The sequence below is a fragment of the Athene cunicularia genome, assembly GCF_003259725.1.
Source record: "Athene cunicularia isolate RWA chromosome 27 unlocalized genomic scaffold, athCun1 chr27_part1, whole genome shotgun sequence".
Lineage (NCBI taxonomy): Eukaryota > Metazoa > Chordata > Aves > Strigiformes > Strigidae > Athene > Athene cunicularia.
In genome coordinates, this window is record NW_020799138.1 from 2,471,510 (window position 1) to 2,491,048 (window position 19,539).

The 19,539-nt window shown below is 47.6% G+C and overlaps 1 protein-coding gene across 3 annotated transcripts in view; it reads right to left on the reverse strand.

Annotated features, from left to right (window-relative positions):
• FAM117A (family with sequence similarity 117 member A) overlaps positions 1-19,539 on the reverse strand; it is a 32,413-nt gene that overhangs the window by 1,534 nt on the left and 11,340 nt on the right. For 2 of the 3 annotated variants that reach the window (XM_026864671.1, XM_026864670.1), the window contains 6 exons: positions 6,307-6,473; positions 2,742-2,858; positions 2,059-2,172; positions 1,609-1,743; positions 881-1,103; positions 412-532 (listed from right to left, as the gene is read on the reverse strand). In XM_026864671.1, the coding sequence (XP_026720472.1) occupies positions 412-532; positions 881-1,103; positions 1,609-1,743; positions 2,059-2,172; positions 2,742-2,858; positions 6,307-6,327 (731 nt within the window). In that variant the 5' untranslated portion in view covers positions 6,328-6,473. The remainder of the gene's footprint in view (positions 1-411; positions 533-880; positions 1,104-1,608; positions 1,744-2,058; positions 2,173-2,741; positions 2,859-6,306; positions 6,474-19,539) is intronic. The other variant, XM_026864672.1, reaches the window with a different exon arrangement.

Sequence of the window (19,539 nt, forward strand, 5' to 3'; positions counted from 1 at the left end):
GGGCAGCTTGAGGCCATTCCCTCGGGGCCTGGCGCTGGGGCCTTGGCTCCAGAGACTCATCCCCCCTCTCTGCCCCCTCCTGTTTTGGAAACACATTTTTTATAGGAGAACCACCTCTTCTCCTCAAGGGCTCTGCTGGCTGAGGAAAACCCTCTGCCTGGGAAGGGCGAGGAATCACAAGATCCTTCTGAGTGCTGCTGAGGGTTTGCAATTCCAGCTTTCAGCTCTCACCAGGGTCTGAGCAGCCACCTTTTTCCTGGGAGTGTTTTCCCAGAGGCTGCTCCCTACCTTTTAGAACAGGGTAGGGGTGGCAACTGCAGCAAGAGAAGCCTCGGCTGCCCCCGCTCCAGCATCCTCCCACAGGACCAACCTCACGCGAGTTGTCTTCTGCCAACAACTCCTCATACTTACGAAGCTTCTTCAAAGGCCCGGACCTTCTCACATCCCTCAGGAGGTTCCCGTTTAAACATGTAGCTGTGGTTGGGTCGAGGAGAAGAAGCAAAGGCCAGGACTGGTGAAGGGCTGCCCTCCTCTAGCAGGAAAAAAAGACACTTTTTGAGAAATTTTTAAAAGAATTCAAAAGCACTAACTCAACACCAGACATGCTCTTCTAGACTCTGAGGGCTGCAGGCTACAATACCACAAAGCTTGTGGCATTTCATCTGTGTAGTTCCCAGCTCACATCCATCTTATACTGGAAACCACCCACCTGGAGGGTATTTAACGGAGCTTTAGAAGTCCACTACAGTTTAGCGAAGACCCTCTCTCCCATCTCACCTGCAGCTTCCAGCCCAGCAGGCAGACATGAGCACCGTGGTTTTTGGAGCCCTGGTCCCCTCTGTCTCCCCAACCTCCCAACCCCTCTGCTTTCGGTGTTTACCTTTCTCCTTTGGATCTGGCTGCCCCTCATCTGCCGCAGAGGAGGGCTCTTCTGCTGCCAGTCTCCCTGGGGTGTGTGGAGAAAGGTGGAGAGGCACGGAGGGGGAAGGAGAAAGAGAGAGGCTGCTACAGCTGCCACTGCTGGGCTCCAGAGTCAAGGATGCATCTCCAGAGCCTCTCTGGGCAGGCGCGGGAGCCCTGTGGCCGTCTGGGACATCCAGTATCTGGGGAAGAAGCCAAGTCTTAGAGAAGCAAGAAACCCCTGTCACAAGAGAACAGGTTTGACAGCAGTTGCAGCTCAAGGTCCAGCTACCTGGGGTGCTGGATGCAGACAGGGGCAGAGCCTCCACTGCAGGGAGTGAGGTGGCCATCGGCCCTTCCAGATTCTCAAATGTTGCTGCAGTTCCTAAGCCACCTGGGATCACTTCTGCCACATCTGCACAGGACAAAGTAGCCTCTGGATGCCAGTCTAAGTGTCTTAAAGCTGTCAGTGAGGTGTCATCTATCCCAAGATTGCTACTGGCTGATCTCTCAGAGCACCACCAAGTTTTAAGGAGGGAAGCCAGCAGCCACTTGACACAATTTAGATAGTTACACAACTGGAACTAACTAAAACGAGACACAAGAGACTGTCTCCACGGCCAAGAACAGATACGGGCAGTGTCTTCAGAGGAAAGGATTTCTGAGACCACTCAGAAGATACAGGGCAATCTCGTGGCCTTCACTTACCCGCAAAAGCTCTTCATCTCCCTGTTCCTTGACAAACGCTTCCTCCAGTTCCTGGTTTAGCCCTTCCAGGCTCCTGTGCAAGCAGGGGCTGAACCTCAGAATGGGAGATGGAGAAAGGAAGCCTGAAGGAGAGTCCTGTAACAATCCAGAAGCCAAGTTAAGAGTTATAACTGCACAAACTCAGCAGTTACATCCTGTTCCCACAGCTCTCCAGGGCTCAGCCAAAGCCTTCCAGGAGGCTGATGGGAGAAGACTGACAGCAGAGTCACTAACTGCAGGATCAAAGCACAAGGACACATCGAAGAGTTGAGAGAAGAAAAAAAAATATTCTCCCTTCTCAGGCATGAGAGCAGGAGTCTGTGAACAGCTTAAACACCTGCCCAGAGGAGTTTGCTCTCCACCTCCCTAGGACATACGGTGACAGCAGAGCAGGGGGAGATGTGAACGTACCCTGAGCGATGCAAGGACAGCATGGTCCCCCTGGAGCGGGGAGCTCTTCTCCTTTTCTTTGCCACTTCTGCCATTTAGCTTTGTTCGCTGGAGCTGTTGCTTCAGTTTGGCAATCTAGCAAATAAAGTTTCAGCTACAGAACCAGACAAGCCAACACACCTCCACCAAAAAGGATCATGCCTTGTCTCTCTCTCTGTCTCTCTCTCTCTCCTCCCCCTCTCTCCCAACCCACAAGGAAGTGCCAAAATAGAGCTGGTTTCAATCACGCAAGCAGCAGCTCCAGCCACCTCTCAAAGGATGGACCAGAAGCACTCGCAAGGCCTCGTCACAAACTCCCCTGCTGCAGCGTGGCCACCGCCCTTCCTCTAGTGGGTCTGGATTATCCTCCACCTACAGAGCGTGAGGAGCCAGGCCCTGCTGGAACCCACACTGGCCACCACACCGACGAGCAAGGTGCTGCGTTTCAGCAGAGCTACTTTACAATAGCAATAGCTGCCTGCTAGAGGAAGCCAACAAGATCAGTCTTTAGTCGAATCACAGAGTGTTAGGGATGAGAACAAGGGCTAAGGTCTCATCTTCAACAGCGTCCTGTCCTCCCACTCCCCTCCCATGCAAGCAGGAGCATCCTGTACGTGAGCGACTAACACAGATCTTGCTCGAGCATTGGGAGTGGTCTGTTTTACCTCTCTGCGGTGATCTGTGCTACCCCAAGAAGCAGAACGCTTGTGAGCACTGGAGCTGGCTTTCCCCGCTTCCGCGTCATGCCAGGACACTGGAGTCTGAAGTGATGAGAAACACGGCTGAGAATAATCACAACATTTACTGGTTTAGAGACTGGTGGTAGAATCCTAAGAATAAGCAATCAACCGCTGTCTGTTCACAGTCCTCTTCCAGTCTCCCCCCATTAATACAACGCTCAGTAATGCACATTAAGAGATAGACATCTATTTATTATTTGCCAAAATAAAGTCATTTTGGCCAGATTTCTGCCTATCAGGAAACTGGACCTCAAAGACTTACATGACAAGAGACCTGCCCAGAAGTCAGTGGCTTAATCACCACAAGTACCTGGCAAGATAAAGGGCACCAAACCATTACTCCGAAGAAAAAACCGCAACCACCCCCTGTGCTGCTTGCACAGGCTCTCGTCTGCTGAGCGGTGACGCAGGATTTCAGGCACTCATTGTACAGAGCAGCATTACCGAGAGGAAAAGCCTCACCCAACTGTGAGAACACACAACTTGCTTCTGAGACCTCAGGCTCCCGTATCGGAGTTCAAAGGCGTAGCCAAAACCAGAGGTTGGCCTGCAGACCGACTGCTGCCGGAGCGCTGGAAAACCCAGCTGCCTCTCCAGCTCACTTCCCTCCGTCTGCTGAGGGCTGGCAGTTCTCAGCTGACTCTCTTCATGCAGAAAAACAGCCTCGGCAGCGTGTTACACAGCTGTTTTCCAAGCAACAGCTACAGTTTGAATATCAATGGAAATCAGAAGGGGCTGTTAATCTGATCAGCAAAGGGTGTGAACTTCCTTCCACTGAACTCAGCCCTCTCGGCAGAGACTCCAGGATCCTAACAGTCCCAAGGCACATCATTTTCAAGACCAGCCATCATTTTTTCCCAACATCACATTTCAGTGCTGCTCAGAACGCTCACCCTGTGTCACTGCTGCCTGCCATTTCTGTGGGAGGCTTTGGATGATACTTCCCTCCTCCATCCTCAGCGACAGCCTGCCAGAAGGTGCAAGGGCCTGAGAACAGTTCCCTTCCAAGCAGCTTAACTGATCTCCCCAGAGGCTACTGCAAGAACAGCAGCTGTTTTAAACAACCCTGTTGAGTCACAGGGATGACAGAAGCCTCTTCTCTCAAAACAGGTTTTAAAGTCTATTTGAACCAAAGGAACAAGGCAAGTTACCTAGAGGTACCAGGTTTCCCTTCTGTAAAGGGATACAGGTGATTTCTAGGCCGAAATCCAACCCTCTCCTGACTGAGCAGGCTCTGAATGAAACCCCTCCTTACACACACCACTCTCTAGCAGAGCACACTGCATTCCCTACAGCTAAACCATTTGCTGTCCAGGTCTCCATTTCGCAGTGCCTGTAAGCAGCAGACATCGTGGCACAGAAGTTATTCGATTCCATTTACAGTGTTCAGTTTGATTTGAAAGAAGAAATACATTCAGGCTGAGCCACCTCCGAGGTCCCACTAAGGCTGAGGTCACAGACTGTGCCAGAGCAGAGGAACAGCCCAGTGTGATAGGAAATCCTACAGCAAAGGCCAACCTTTCAGCGCATGGCACGTCTGATCTCATTTCCTACCTCCAATATTCTCTCCTAAACAACTCAAACATCATTATTTGGCCATTATCCTAAAACAGTCTGTCATTTTATATCCCAGCAGATCACGCACATAAGAAGAGGCAAAGGTCTAAGACAACACCACAGCCCTATCCCACATTACTGCAACAGCAAGTCTGTGGGAAGCTGAACTCCAGCTGCTTAAGAACAGTCCTGCTTTGCAGGACGTGACAGAAAGTCTCCTCGTGTCACTGGGAGCCTCCTGAGCCCTGTTTGAGACAGGCTATTGCTCTGGTATCCAGAGCACTGAGCCCTGCACCAGTGCTCACAAAAATCTAGGGCCTAAAAAGGAAGAAAAGACGCTGTTTGCAATAGGAAGGCCTGAAAATGAAGAGCGCATACGCGTCACACCTCTCACAGGCAGACTGTCAAGGCAGAAGGAAATTACAGAACCTTTTGTACTAACTGCGGCAAAACCGCTTCCTCAGAAAAAGGAGAGAAAAAAAAACCTGCTTTGCACAGCAAGATAAAGCCACAAGCTCCAATCGTGTATAGTGCTGCCATCCTCACCCCCACGCTGAGCACCTGCAGTTCTATCTCTCACTTAACCACCTTATGATAGTAAATCTACAGAGCTCTGCAAAACAGCTGATCCGTAGCTGAATAAGGAGGGAATAAACATGTACTGGCTAGCAGAGAAAGTCCCAAGTTTGGTAACTATTATGCCACTCCTTCCATCCTTTCAGACTGAATCCTGGAGGTTACGATGAGGAATATTTTGTTAATACTTTTGTTAATATGTAGGGCAGTCTAGAACCCAGGACTTTATTCCTAGCTTTCAACAGACAAGCCATTTGACACAGAGAGGTGTTTGTTTGCATGTGAACAGAGATGGCTGCTCATTTCACAGGCATGTTGCAAGGTGAAATTAGCACTTGCAAGACACTTCCAGATAACTGATGAAAGACTGTGGCACATGTGGCCTATTCACTTCAGAGAGGAGCAATCAGCTCCATGCTCAGCAGAGTCTGGATTAACATAATAGTACCTTCCATTCCGGGAAGAAGGAGGTGCCCCTCTTCTCCCACCCTTTCCCCAAAAGGGCCACACGCAAGAAAAACTAATTAGCCCCAAAACATCAGGGTTAAGTGTTCCCACTATGGCTGATGAAGACAGAAAGGAAGAGTGTGCTTCCCTCACTCAGAAATAAAGCTAGACAAATTCTTTCCCTTCCTTTCCAGCATGCCCTCTGCCCTCAGCAGCACTCTTGGGCACTAGAACTGAAACAAAAGCAGGCAAGAATACTTTGGGAAAGGACAATGGAAGCTGGAATCCAATTGAGAATTTCCTGCAAACAGCCCAGTAATAAATTGTTGAACAGCAAAGATCAAACAGCAAGGTAACAGAGATTGAATGTGCTAAATAAACAACTTGTTAAGCAAACGGATGCTCTTATCCTTCTAAATTCTTCCACCTCTGCAGATAGGCAAAGGCTATTTGCTGCCATACAGTAATATTTACAGGTTGCTAAGAGTTCCTCGAGGTCTGGAGCTTTTCCATGCTACAGTGGAGAGCTGTACTGTTCCTGCTAGTGAGCCCTTCTGTGGGAGCACCCCTGACTTCTCGCAGCGTGTGGCACACAGCCCACGAGCGTTGTATAAGGACTTGGCCCAGAACTGCAAGCCAGAAAAAAAAAGTAGCAGTGAGCCAGTACTAGAGAAGCAAGCCAGAGGCCATCTGCCTCCAAACAAGGCCAAGGAAATTCTAACTCTGCACCAAAGTGGAATCAATTGAAGCTGAGAAGCAAAAGGGGAAAAAAAGCCTTCCTAGAAAGTTGCAGCTGGACGGATGGAAATTTAATGCTTTCCCTGTTCACCCCCAGTTTACAAAGCTCGTTTCAGTTTTGCAGCCCCCTCCTGGCCCAGAGACCTCAAGGCCAGTTTGCAGGCCGTTATACCTGGGTAGCTTTGTCATTCATACACAAAGTGGAAGCTCCTTCAGCTTCCCTTGGCCACTGTCCCAACAGGTAGGAGCCCACGATGGTGTCTAACGAAGAGGTGCGCCGCACACGGGGCTGCCGGGGACGGCAGATCTTCTCAACAGCAGCAGCACAGGGAACACTGGCTAGACAAAGGGAAAAAGAAAAGAAAATTAGACTTCCAAAGCCAAGATTCAGCAACAGCTATCACCACGAACAAGCCCGCATCCGTTGCAAAGATCACAAGAAGGAAACTAGCACATCCAGCTTGGAGAAACCCATTTACTTTTTGGAAACCAGAGTTCTATTGCTTCGAACACGCCCAGTGATCTCCCACTCTCCCAAGAGCAGCAGCTCTTCCCCGCCAAGGCCACGTGGCTGCTCAACCTCAGCATGGGCAGTTTTGCTGCTCCAAGCCAGCTACTGAAAACAAGCAGCAACAGACATGCCACTTAAATCGAGTGGGCCAGCAAGGGCTTGACTGCCCGATCTGCCCTCCTACTCCTACTGCAGAGCGCCATGTTCAGGCTTATCACCAAGAGATTGCTTCTCTAGAAGCAGAGATTTTATTGCAGTCCTTAAGTGGCTGCTTGAAGTCATTGATTAGACATTCCATGCAAAGTCAAGGGAGCTGCTACGCAGCTGAGTGAAATACTCGGCCTGTCCACATTGCTTGTGCATGGACACTAGAAAAAACCCACTGTGCTGTCTGTAACGCTGTATTTCTTACCAACTGGAGCACAATGCTTAGTCAGATAGTCAGGCTCTTACCCATAGTAAGACCCAACAGCAAAAGGAATCCTACATGCCCCAGTTTCCCGCAAGGAAGCGGGCTACTGCCTGCTAGAAACTAGAAGTTTCAAGGGCAAGAGAATGTCTGTGAAGTTTTGGATCCCCCAGCTGGACTATGTGAGGACTTGATGCGTAAGTTGGTGGGTGCATTCAGCAAAGACCAGAGACGGAGGTGTGCAACCTCTTCACTAACATAACCCATCACTGGCCAATGGCATCCTGGCTTGTGTCAGCACTGGCGTGGCCAGCAGGGACAGGGAAGGGATCTGAGCCCTGGGCTCGGCACTGGTGTGGCCGCCCCTTGATGAGTGGGTTCAGTTTTGGGCCCCTCACCCCAAAAAGGCCATTGAGTGACTCGAGCGTGGCCAGAGAAGGGCAACGGAGCTGGGGCAGGGTCTGGAGCACAGGTCTGCTGGGGAGCGGCTGGGGGAACTGGGGGGGTTCAGTCTGGAGAAGAGGAGGCTGAGGGGAGACCTCCTGGCCCTCTGCAACTCCCTGCCAGGAGGGGGCAGAGAGGAGGGATGAGGCTCTGGAGCCAAGGCCCCAGTGCCAGGCCCCGAGGGAATGGCCTCAAGCTGCCCAGGGCAGGGTCAGGCTGGCTCTGAGGAAGGATTTCTGTGCAGAAGGGGCTGTTGGGCGTTGGAATGGGCTGCCCAGGGCAGGGGGGGAGTCCCCATCCCTGGGGGGGTTGAAGAGTCGGGTTGAGCCAGCGCTGAGGGATCTGAGGGAGTTGGGAATGGTCAGGGTGAGGTTCATGGTTGGGCTGGATGATCTACAAGGTCTTTTCCAACCCTGATAAGTCTGTGATTCTGTAGCAGGGCATGAGCTCAGATCCAGGAGCTCTGTGTCTGCCCAGCTTCCCTGAGATGGCCACAGCGCCTGTTCAGACATTACTTACGTAACAGTAGCTAGAAACATCGTTAGCACAAAAGCTTGGTAGACATGACAAGTTTAAGTTTGTGTGTCAGCAGTGATGCACCCCAGCACTATCCTGTCACAAGGAGGGAGAGCCAGGTGTCTCTCTTAGCAGGCTATGGCAAGGGGAGACGTACAGCACATGCTTTTCTGTGCCTTCCCCTCCATCGCACCCTGGCCAGCTCCAAACGAGTGATTAATGCGTGGCCCGCAGGCAGGGAGCACACCTGCCCTCTTCTGCAGCCCTGTCATCACCCTTGGAGCTTGAAAAAAAAAAAAAAAAAGTGTTATCTCCAAAACGAAAAAGGTAGCAAGAAAGGGGCAAGTTGAAGCCAGCAGGAAGGTTTGTTTGCATTTCGTTTTGATTAGACATGCAAATTACCCTGCACATTAGAAATGGCCCTGTGGCCTCCTGGCAAGGTATTAAGGCCATGCACAGCTCTCTGCTCCAGGTGCTTTGTGTACAGATGTTCTCTTTCCTCCCCAAAATGAGGGCATGGCAGGCAGGCAGCGAGTTAACCACACTAAAACCAGCATTAAAACTGCTATGTTGTGTTTGCCAAATACCTCTGTATACAAAGGTGCTGCGGCACCCACTGCCGAGACTGTTCCAGGGACATGGCCTGTTAAATACATCTTTTTATCAGCTAAAATACCATTTGAGCAGTGAAATTCCAGTTCTAGGTGAGAAAAAGGGTAGGAACAAAAAGCCATGTGGGAGGGCAAGAGAAGCATTAGTCCTTGCATGACAGCCACACCTCGTAAGGTCCACACTGGATTAAAGGCTCATTGTGTTGGGTCCAGCTGGCATTTGAAGGCACACTCCCTGCTCCCAACAGTTAACAGTAAGACACTAACTTTAATTTAGAAACTCGTTAGTATTTGCAGCTTCCTCTTCAGTGCCTCATTGCCCCCACAGGCTGTGTGTTACTTGCATCTCCATTACGTATGACTTCAGCTGTCTCTTCCTCTCGTGCTGCTCTGCCCAGCTAGGCTGCTGCAGAAGAACAGAATGCTACTGCAAGAGGGCAGTGCCTCTCCCACACGGCTTTGACAGCACACAGCCCCCCCCAAGTTCTCCAAGAGGCCCCCTTTGATATAACCACCGCATCCAGAGCCACCGGGGTCATGTCTGTACTCCAAACCTTCAACAGAGCAACAGCAAAACCAGCCTGGGAGGACCTGGAGAACAGACATGACTGAGAGCAGAGGAGACCTGGCATCCTGCATCAACTGTGGATGATAGCCGACAAACACATAAAACTATTAATGTACGAGCAGCAAGAACTGTCGTTCCTCTTCACAAAGTACAACTCTGCTACCAAACACCTCAAGTTTGTGGTTGAGCAGCACCGAGAAGCCCAAAGGGCAGGGAAGCAGATTGTCCTTCCTCACGGTGCAAAGGCTGCGTGCGCGGCGTGTGGGGCGCAAGGAGGGCGCGGGAGAGGCGCCGAGGCAGGGTGGAGCGTCCTGTTTACAGCTCCGTGCTATTATCATCCCTCCACACCGAGCCTGCACAGCTGCCACCTGGCCACCAGCTCTGGAGTTGGTCCAAGCCAGCTCCACAGCTGAGAAGTGTCAGGTTGTGGCGCTTTTACTTTTCATGTGACAGTAAAGCTGCTGCAGATAACAGAACCGTCACCGTATCTCCAGGAGCCATTTGGCTGCCTCCAATTGCTGCATGAGGCTTTCATGCAGCCACAAGTTAAGAGACTGGTGCAATGCATGCGTTGAAAAGTAGAAACTTTTCAGTCCTGGAGTTCTAGATTTGCAATGTCCCTAGTCTTTCCTAACCACATCAACATCAGTGAGCTCAGAGCTTCCTAAACAGTCTCCCTAGGCCAGCCAATCTCAGCATCTAAAAAAGAGAAGTTTTCAGTAAGATTTAAAAAATTTCCAGGATTGCTTTTCAATAAAGAATACTTACAGCTGCATCAAAAAACGGTGGCAAGCACAAAAAAAAAAGTTCCCATTACTACCTTCTTTAGAGTTGTAAAATTTTCTTCCTTTCCAGATTTCACCCCAGGGGAAACTGACCCTTTAATATCAGAAGAATGTTTAGAAATTTAGGGACATTCTGTTCAGACCCTGACATTTTTGGAATATGCCCCTGCAAAGGTCTGTCTTAAAGTGATGAAGCATAACAGTCCATGTTTAAATATAATCAGCTTTCAAGTTAACCACGGAATGACAGGCTGTCTGAAGCTCCACCACACAGGGAAGCTTTTCCCCTCATTCTCCAATATCAGGCCGTACCTAAGAGCTTTGGATGCAGTTTTCAGTTTTTTGGCTCAAATAAGAGCTGTAAGCTTTCAAGAATTTGCCAGAAGAGTTTAGCGAAGATGGAGCATAAGTAACTCTGTCAATAGCTTACGCAAGTATCTTCCATCCCAGTGTAACAGAAATTACTGCCAATTATTTAAATTCTATATCAGCTTCCCCTATCTACACCTTTTAATGCTCTGCACAACACATCATCTTATTCAGATGATGCTCCCGATTTGGGGGATGGGGGCAGTAACATAAATGCCTACATTTAATTTCTCAGGGGCCTGTCAAACCACAGCAGGACCCTGTGGCACAAACATCTCCCTCAGACAAAATATTCACACGAAACCAGGCTGCTGGATGTGTATCAGTGTCCCCTACTGTACCCCACCACTGCTTCCTTGATCTTTAACATCTTCTTAGACAATCTAGCTGGGAAATCTCTACATGAAACTTTTTTTTTTGCACAACAGCGACTTGGACACAGTTCAGGTGGCACAAGCAGAAGGGACACAAGGTTGGCATTGCTGTGGTGGCTACCAGGGCAGGAGCTCCTACAGCAGAAAGGAAATTAGCTATCCCACCATGCCAGAGCACTAGAAGAGCACCTTATGTTCACCTTAAGGACTGCACCACTTAATGAGTTACAGCTCTCACCAACAGTTTTGGTGTAGGGTTGGCCACAGCATCACCCCAAGCTCATTGGCTCCAGTCTGACAGAGCAGGAGGTGAGGCTGGTGGACAGCAAGAAACCCAGTGTCCTCTCTTCTCATCTTCAAATGCGACTGGGCAAGAAACATGCACAGGACTTCCAGAGCATGTTAAGGACAGAGATCCACAAATCACATCAGGAAATCATACCTCATCTAACCTCACTCTGCAAGACGGTATTTGATCAGAAAACCTATCTCCTGAGGACCACACCCACATTAACCAGGCATTTCCAAGTGCAGTGACAAGCAGCAGAAGTGTTAGTGAAGTAAAGATCAAAACTGAGGCTTCAATATTATAATCCATCTAAATCTCATTTCAATTTCTCTGCAGTTTCAGCATGGCAAAATCAAGTTACTTGACAGGTTGTCACCAAGATAAAAACTTCTCAGCAGCAAGCAAGCTTCAGAAATACATCCTCAGTTTTTATTTCATTATTTTTTCCCCCAGGTGAAGCAGATAAAGGAAAATTGTGTGTCCTGACCGCTGCACTTAAGAAATGCAACAGAAGCAGTGATTTTTTTTAAACAGTCCCCATCTTTAACATAGCAAAGACGAAAAACCTTTATAAGAATTGCCTTTTCCTAGCATTGGGCCTTTACTGCACTCTCTCTGCATTCAGAAGAAACGTGAAGATTTAAGAAACCATTGCAGTCAGCCCAGGCACTTCCTCCTGGCACACTAAAGCACTGCTACTGCATGCTGCTTCTGCAAAAGCACTCCCAGAGAGGACCTTAATCTATCACACAATCTGAAAGCAATGCAGGATTATGCAAGGAATAAATGCTTTTGCTTTGGGAATCCCAGAAAGCCTGAAAGGAGATGAACAGGCAGTTTTACTTGTTCTTAATGAAATTAAAAATCTCGTGCTTAGTACACTACAGAAATCTGAAAATGTGGTAGAAAATAGAAGCATTTCACAGGAATTCACTGCATGGTCAGAGCTAGCTACAGAGACAGGCTCAAAAGCAGGAGAGGTGCTGGGATGAAAGTTCATAGAAGCTGGAGAGAATATCCTCTCCACAAAGACATCTACAGACAGGTCTTTTTAAGTGGAGGAGACAAGGGGGAAGATCTCAAGCTTTAACAGAAACAGAGTAGGAGATCCAGAAAATCCTGCCAGAACATGCTTACTCAAAAGTACCATAAAACAAGCGAGGCTGTAAATCCACACCATTGGAGGGGTCTCCACAAAAACCTCACTAGAAAATGAAGCCAAGCAGGGATGTAGAGAAAAATCTCCCATACAGGACCAGCAGCAGAGTAAACCTGAAGGCTGGACACAGTCTGCGTCTTCTAGGAAAAGAAAAATCTCACTTTATCCCAAAAGAAAAGAAAGGACAGTTATGTTCCGTAGCAATGCAACAGGGAACAAGAATGCAGTAAGGCAACCAGTTGCAATTGATATGTACAGGTAGAGGAAAAAGAACAATTTGAATGTGAAGGAGCTTCAAAGAGGAGAATGAACCTGGAATTTACAGGCAGATTAAAAGGTAATGACACACACCACCCTCAGCTGCTCCTACGAGTGAGTTAATGTCTCCACAGCAGTAACTTCTGGCACCAAGTCTTCCCACCTCAAGTCTCTGCAAAGGAGGTACTCTACATCTCTCAGTATTTTACAATTATAATCCCTTTGCCTTTAAAGAAGATTTACAACGGAAGGGAAATTCACACCCATGCCAGGATGGGATTTCATAGCTCTTTGCTCATTTCAGTAAACATTAATATAGAAACGCAAACCCCTCAGAGCACTGAAATCCATTGCACCTTCCGGTGAAGAGGCAGAAGCTGTGGTTAAACCACGCTGTCCCTCATGACTCTTGCTCAAACTGTACACACACAGCCCGAGACACCCCAAAAAAAAAAAAAAGTACCTGCTGTTCCCAGAGCACAGGGCTCTACGAAACCCCTCAAGAATCTTTCTCTGTTTCACTGACACAGAAGGGAGCAATGCAGCGGGGAGGGGGGCATCAGGAAAGCAAAAATCCAAGGGCAAAAAGGATCCTACACCAGGCTGGGGAGCTGGATTCCCATCTGATCCAAAAGGCAGCAGTGACTTGCCCCGCAGGCTTTGCTGAATCGGCCCCGAGGGCTTCACAACTGGCCCGGGAACACAAGGGAAGAAATTCCAGGCTTTGTAATCACTCCCCTGGTTACAAGCTGCGTTAAGAGTACAGCTGGAGAGAGCTGCCCAAAGGATCTGCAGCATCTGCAGATATCATTGAAGGAAATTAATAGGGGACACTAGCAGTTCAAGCTGTCTTTTTTTTTTTTCCCTTGGACTCAAGACTTAAACAGCAATTCCCTCCAACACAGCTCAAGGCCTAAAGCTGAACACCCAGTTGATGGAGAAAGAGCTGAACTCTTCACCTTTAATTCCTGCAAAGTTTGTTTTTCAAATGATAAAACAATCTGAAGAATTTCAACATCCTCAAAGTCTTTGGCTGAAGTGCACATTTCCTAGATCCAGCCTGATGCAAGGCACCACTTTGGCAGGATCTTCAACAAGCCCATCTCTTACCCACTGATACAGGCCGGGAGTGCTTCTGGACTGGCTTTACACTCTGAAATTTAAGAAAGAACTAGGAAAAAAAACAGATGGGCAGGTCACGAACAATAAGAGGCTTAGAAACAAGCAAAAACTTGTTCAAACATTAGATCTTTAGGACTTGTTCACTCCGATTCTGAAGGATACAGATGACTAAGGAGCTACCAGCATCATCCAAGTCACCCGTATCAGAACAGTGAAACTCATGCAATGAAAATAGAGCTATGGGTTTGGGGTTTTTTCTCCCCCTTTTTGTTAACTTAAGTCAATTCCTGATAAGCATCTAGGAATCGAGATTACTGCAAAAGGCAGGGCTCTCACTCTCAAGATGAGAAACCTTTGATTCTCAAGCCTTTGGAAATCTTCCAGTACAGATGAAACAAAGTAAAATGCAAACAGAGTAAGACACCCTTGATATTTCTACAGTTACAAACAAGGTGGAAAACAAGGAAAAAGAAGGTTTCCTCTCCTTTATATACATATAACTACATAAATCACATCAACATTTTGACAAGCCCTCCTCCCATACTCAGTCATCTTTATGGCTACTTGCAGTTAAGCCATCTGCCTGCAGGGCCCAACGGGAAGCTACTGAAACAACTTGTCAGCAAGGAGAAAAATAATAAATCACAACATCTTGATATACCTTCTGATTACCTTGCCAGTGCCTTTTCTAACTGGGAAGCAGGATATCAAAGCTAGCATTAGCTCAGCGTTACAGCCAGCCTAAACAGTGTAAGCACAGCAGCATTATGCAGCACTTGCACAGAGCAGCCTCAGGCTCAAGCATGCCAGGAACTGCAATTCCTGTTCCTGAATGCTTCCAGCCTGAAAGGATGGCACACAAACAATGAGAAACTGAGGCACGGGGAGGAGAAGCAGCTTGCCCAGTCATACAGCAGGTTCCAGGCAAGCATGGAAACAATTATCTCCCATTATTTTCAAAGAATGGGCTAACCACACAACCTTCTTTGAAATTTCCCTCATTTCCTTTACAGTCAACCCTGCATTATCAGGGGGTTTGAATGGCAGCACCACAAGCCTAATGCAAAAAGACCTGTTTAATATCAACTCCAAGAAAGATTATATTTTACAGGCTCAACGCTACTGGTCTTCCATGGAGATCTTTCTTCTACAGCTGTGAATCCCACTAAATCAGTATTGTCATTTGAACCAGCAGGAGCCACGAGGGAAGTGTCCAGATCAGCTCGGTGTAGTCAACGCTGCCATTTATGCTGTATTTCAACATCCCAGCTTTGCATAAAGACAACTCACTGCACTTTGGTGCTCAACACTCTTTCTCTCACAGGGTTAGGCCAAGTGCTTGTATTTTATTTTTTTTTCCCTTTTGCACCACACAGTCAGACAGTAAAACGTTTACCACACCTGGAACAGAACTGCTGCCTCTCTGCACAAATAGGTGCCCAGGTTCTGTCAGTTCTCTACTTACCCAACAAATGTTGGAAACTTTGCTGTGGTCCATGCCATTGTGTTAGATAAGCCCCAGCTGAAAGATTAACAAATAAAAATCCATCCAGGGGAAATGACCTGAGAGCTTCCTAGTTCCTCTGGAGCATTCTGCTATAGAGGGGACAGATCAAACTGACTGCACAGTCTCATTCCTTCCCCCTGCAAATTTGTTTTTAAATGTCATCTCCAGCATTTTAAAGCAGGGAAAAACTTGTTTCACCCACAGAATGTCAACACAAGTCAAGATTAGTTATAGATGTGTCCTTTGTTTCCCCTTTCCCACACCCGTATCCAGAGGCTAACAAACTGGGAGCAGCAAGTTTAGATTGAAGGTATGATCTGTATCAGCTGAGGACTGCAATACCATGAATGGGCTCCAATTACTGTGTGAGAAACTCGTTCTACATTAAACAAAGCCACCTGCAATGCTTTGCCTCCAAACCTGAGCCACATATTGTATTCAGCTGTGTTTTGCACAAAGCCTGATTTGATTCCATAGGACAGAGGCAGGATTCTTCCTGGCTAGGGCAACAGCAGGACATCTTCAAGATTTTCCCATCCCTCAACCAGTCCCTACATGACTATTTTTCCCCATTACAGCTCCCTACCTGTGCTTAACCCTTTAATTCTATCAGCCTGCTTACCCACAGCAAAACCCTAACAGCAAAGGCAGAATTACTCCATAGTGATGAATCCCAAAATTTGGAAATGCAAAGCTTGTCAAAGCAGCTGTTTGCACGGTGCAGCAGCAGTTTTCCCATGACAGTATTCTGCATCCTTGCTTGAGGGTTCTTCTCTTTCAGAGAATTAATACCAAAAGAGCTGCTCCTTCTACTGAGATACCCCTTCTCTAAGATGGACTTTTTTCCCTTTCAAGCTGGGTACAGGATAGAAACATTATGAACCTGTGTGTCCCATGTTCATTTGCTTAAGCACTCCCTGAAAAACTGCAGGTATTAAACAGCATAAAAGAAAACTCAAGAGCAGACACCACAAACATCTGGACCACTATTTTGGTTACAAAAGCCTTTATACCCATCCCTCAGGACACAAAACCCCATCAGATACCAACTGCTAAAGCAAACACAGCAAGGCCTGAAGCACTTAAGATATTCAACTAGTAAGATGGAGGGAGGGGGAGGAGACCCCCACACTCATCCTCGACGCCTGCAGCAAAGGAAAGAAGCAGAGAAAGATGTTAACAGCTCTGTTGTATCACTACTATGTAGGCAGCAATCCCGCAGCACTTTCAAGTGGTAAACATACATTTTTTTATTCCTAAGAAACATTTTCATTTTGCTAAACATACACTCAGACAGTATTGCCTATGAATAGTGTCCTACTCGTTTGCCTCTATAATATACACCAGGCACGGGTTTAATTCAGATACCAAATAAAGATATTTGGCAGTCTGCTCACTTAGTCTCTAGCAGGATCCACACAGCAAAAACAACTGGACATCTCAAAAACAGGCAAGTTCAGCAGGCAAGCAACAAAATCCCATCCAGATGAGTCAGCTCAGCCAACAGTAACTTCCTGAAAAGCTAAAAGGCACCACATAATTCTGGGGTTGTAGGGGTGGTGGTGGGAAAACTGGTGAATTTCTCTGAATTCTGGTGAAGAGAGACTATGAGTAAAGCTCTGGTTTCCTGGAGGATTAAGGTGAAATACATTAAGTGCAAGACACAAGTCTTGTCAAAGCCATTCATGAACCCCCCAAATCAACCCTACAGGTTTAGAGGTGAAGACCTGCACCCCTGCACTCCGCTGTTGTTCCTCTCTTATGCCATGCTGTCACTGGTATTCAGAAGGTACACAGGCAGTTTTCCTTTCCCCTCCCAAGAAATCTAATCCAATACTATACAGAAAAGCAGTTGGTAGGCTCCCGGTGCAGCTCTTCATCCCATCTTACCCCCCTACACATTTAGTAAGGGGTGCACTGAAGGAGTCTGCTCAACCAGTAACATACGACATGACTTTGCTTTTCCATCATGTTCCATCTTCTCCCTCTCTATAACCAGTTTAGATGACTAAGTCTTGTCCCCAAGCATTCCCAAAATGCTATGTTCACCAATGGGTCCACAAATTAAAATCTGACTTGCAATTTAAATAATCCTTTTTTTTTTTTTTCTACTGTCATACTGAAAAAAAAAGAAGAATAAAGACTTCTCTGTGTCTTGCTTGAGCAAATCAGGTTTCAGACCTGCAAAGCTTGATGAGGAACAGGGTTATACCCAGGCAGTGGATTCACAAGTGTGAAGGTGTGGGTCTCACGGAGGCTGAAGTCTGGAGGCAAGCACGGAAACTCTCCAACCAGCACTTGATTCTGTGAGGGCTTTGGAGGAAACAACTGAGGCCACAAACAGCAAAAGCATTTGCCGTTAACCGGTTTAAACTTCAAAGTTCTCCACAAAGCTCATCCCACCCCAGAGAACGTGTAACCTTGCCAGCGTTACAGCACCTGCGGAGCTCTACCCCAGCAGCCGCCTCCAAGCCACCTACCCCGGCACAAACAGATGCCACAGGGATGGGTCTGGCCTGCACCTAAAGAGGATCAAACACTAACACACTACCTGCTTCATTACCAAAAGCCACATCACTGAAGAGATAAGGAATAAAAAAAAGAAAAAAATTGACCCCAATGACACATATCAGATTCATCACTAAAGCCCTAACATCTTGGGTTTCTAAACAGCAAGTCATGTCCTTTTAAAATAGTCTTAGGCCTCCTTCCTGGCATCCCCCAGCTCTAGCTCTTCCTTTTAACAGAAGCCCTTTGAGAGACTCAGCAGCTGCTCCTCATCTCAATGGGATCCTCTATTATCAGAGCAGCTGCAGGATCAGACCCCGGATCACCCCGCACCTCTTCTTCTAAACCCCCAAGCCAGACCCCCAGAGATCCCCAGCCACGGTGCAGCCTGAGAGCAATTCAGAAAGTCAGCAGAGTCAAACGGGGAAAGATGTGATAAAGCAATGGATTTCCATGCTGAGCTCCCAAAAGGTAGGAGCAAAAGTGTTAGATTATGAATCACCAGGATACCAGTTTTTGGTTAAACCCTGCCAGTTTACTGCTACAGCTCCCACACATGCAGGGAGCAAATTGAAGCTTACGAAGAGTGATGAGGCAGAGAGCAATGGAAATTTCAACACTTCCAAAACTGTAGATGAAATTACTATGATCAAGAGGAAAAATTCAAGCTCCTAGAGCCTGAACAGTGAGGCACAGAGCCAGGAAGAAATGAAGACCAGCAATTCTGGTTCATGTCAGAGGAGCACCAGCCGTTTTGCCCTCAGAAAGCCGCGTGGTATTCACCACGCTTTGGAGTAGGTACAGCACACAGCTCCAACACAACCAAGAGATCACAGGCAGCCTGGCTCTCCTGTCTTTGAGATTTGCTTTATTTTCTTTGTAACATCTGAAGCTACTGAGTAATTGCCCTATTAACAGCAACTTCACCTCGATTTCAGCATACTGCTGAGAGGTAAGGAGAGACTAGCACTCAAAAAGAATTTAATTAACTTGTTTCAAGTGTAAATTGAGCAAAAAGCTTTTTAATAGCTTCTCTGATCAATACCAACGCTGCCAGTGGCAGGAATGACTTTAAGTCTCAACTAGTGAAATGCAGGACACTTCAGGAAGGGTCATTAATTCTCATTGTAGGATGGGCTGCAGCACTGTCCTCTACAAAGCAGATTAAGCGGCCACTGCATTAAACAAGAGACCAGCACTCGGAACAGATGCCACCAAGATCAACTGGCCCAAAGCTTGACAAATATTTCTCTCTGTTCCAGAAGTCTGTTTAATCTTACATTTAATCCAAAAAGTGTTTCGTTGCTATTTTAATACTTGAGATAACGAACAGCCAAGCAAGGCACCCAACATCCAAAAGCAGTCCCACGAACAGCCAAAAGTAATACATAAAGAAAAGCCAAAGACTATTATTAGGTCACCAAAAAGTTATATTTAAATAAGCATTCCTGAAGTGGTCAGAAAAAAATCTCAGTAATGCAATTAGGGACAAATTGCCATTAGCGCAAATCAAATTATTGCTTCTTTATCAAGCCAGATCAACTGCATAAAACACAGGGTTCAGTTCTTTTGTGAAACCACATCCAAATAGGCAACTCATTGTCACGGGAGCCCGCAAGCAGTGACACGTCCCGCCTGCAAGGAGGCCAGCACAGGAGGCTGAGCTGTTGACCCCACGGGGCCGGAGATCAAAGCTCACCCCTCGCGTGTGTGATCACAGCCCACGGGCAGCATTTTTAAATGCCTCGGCTGTTTCGAGGCCGCGTCCCGCAGTCTGAAGTTTTCCTTCGCTCGTTGCCTTTAGTGTCGTGCCCCCCCGCCTCCACCCCCACCCCGTTTTGTTTTCCCTTCGCTTCTGCCCCGGGTTCTCTCACTTCTCTTTCACCTCCACCCACGCCGCACCCGTTCGGAGCAGCCTCCCGAGCACACGGTAGTTTGCGCTAATCCCGTACCTCCCCCGCGGGACCCCCCGCTG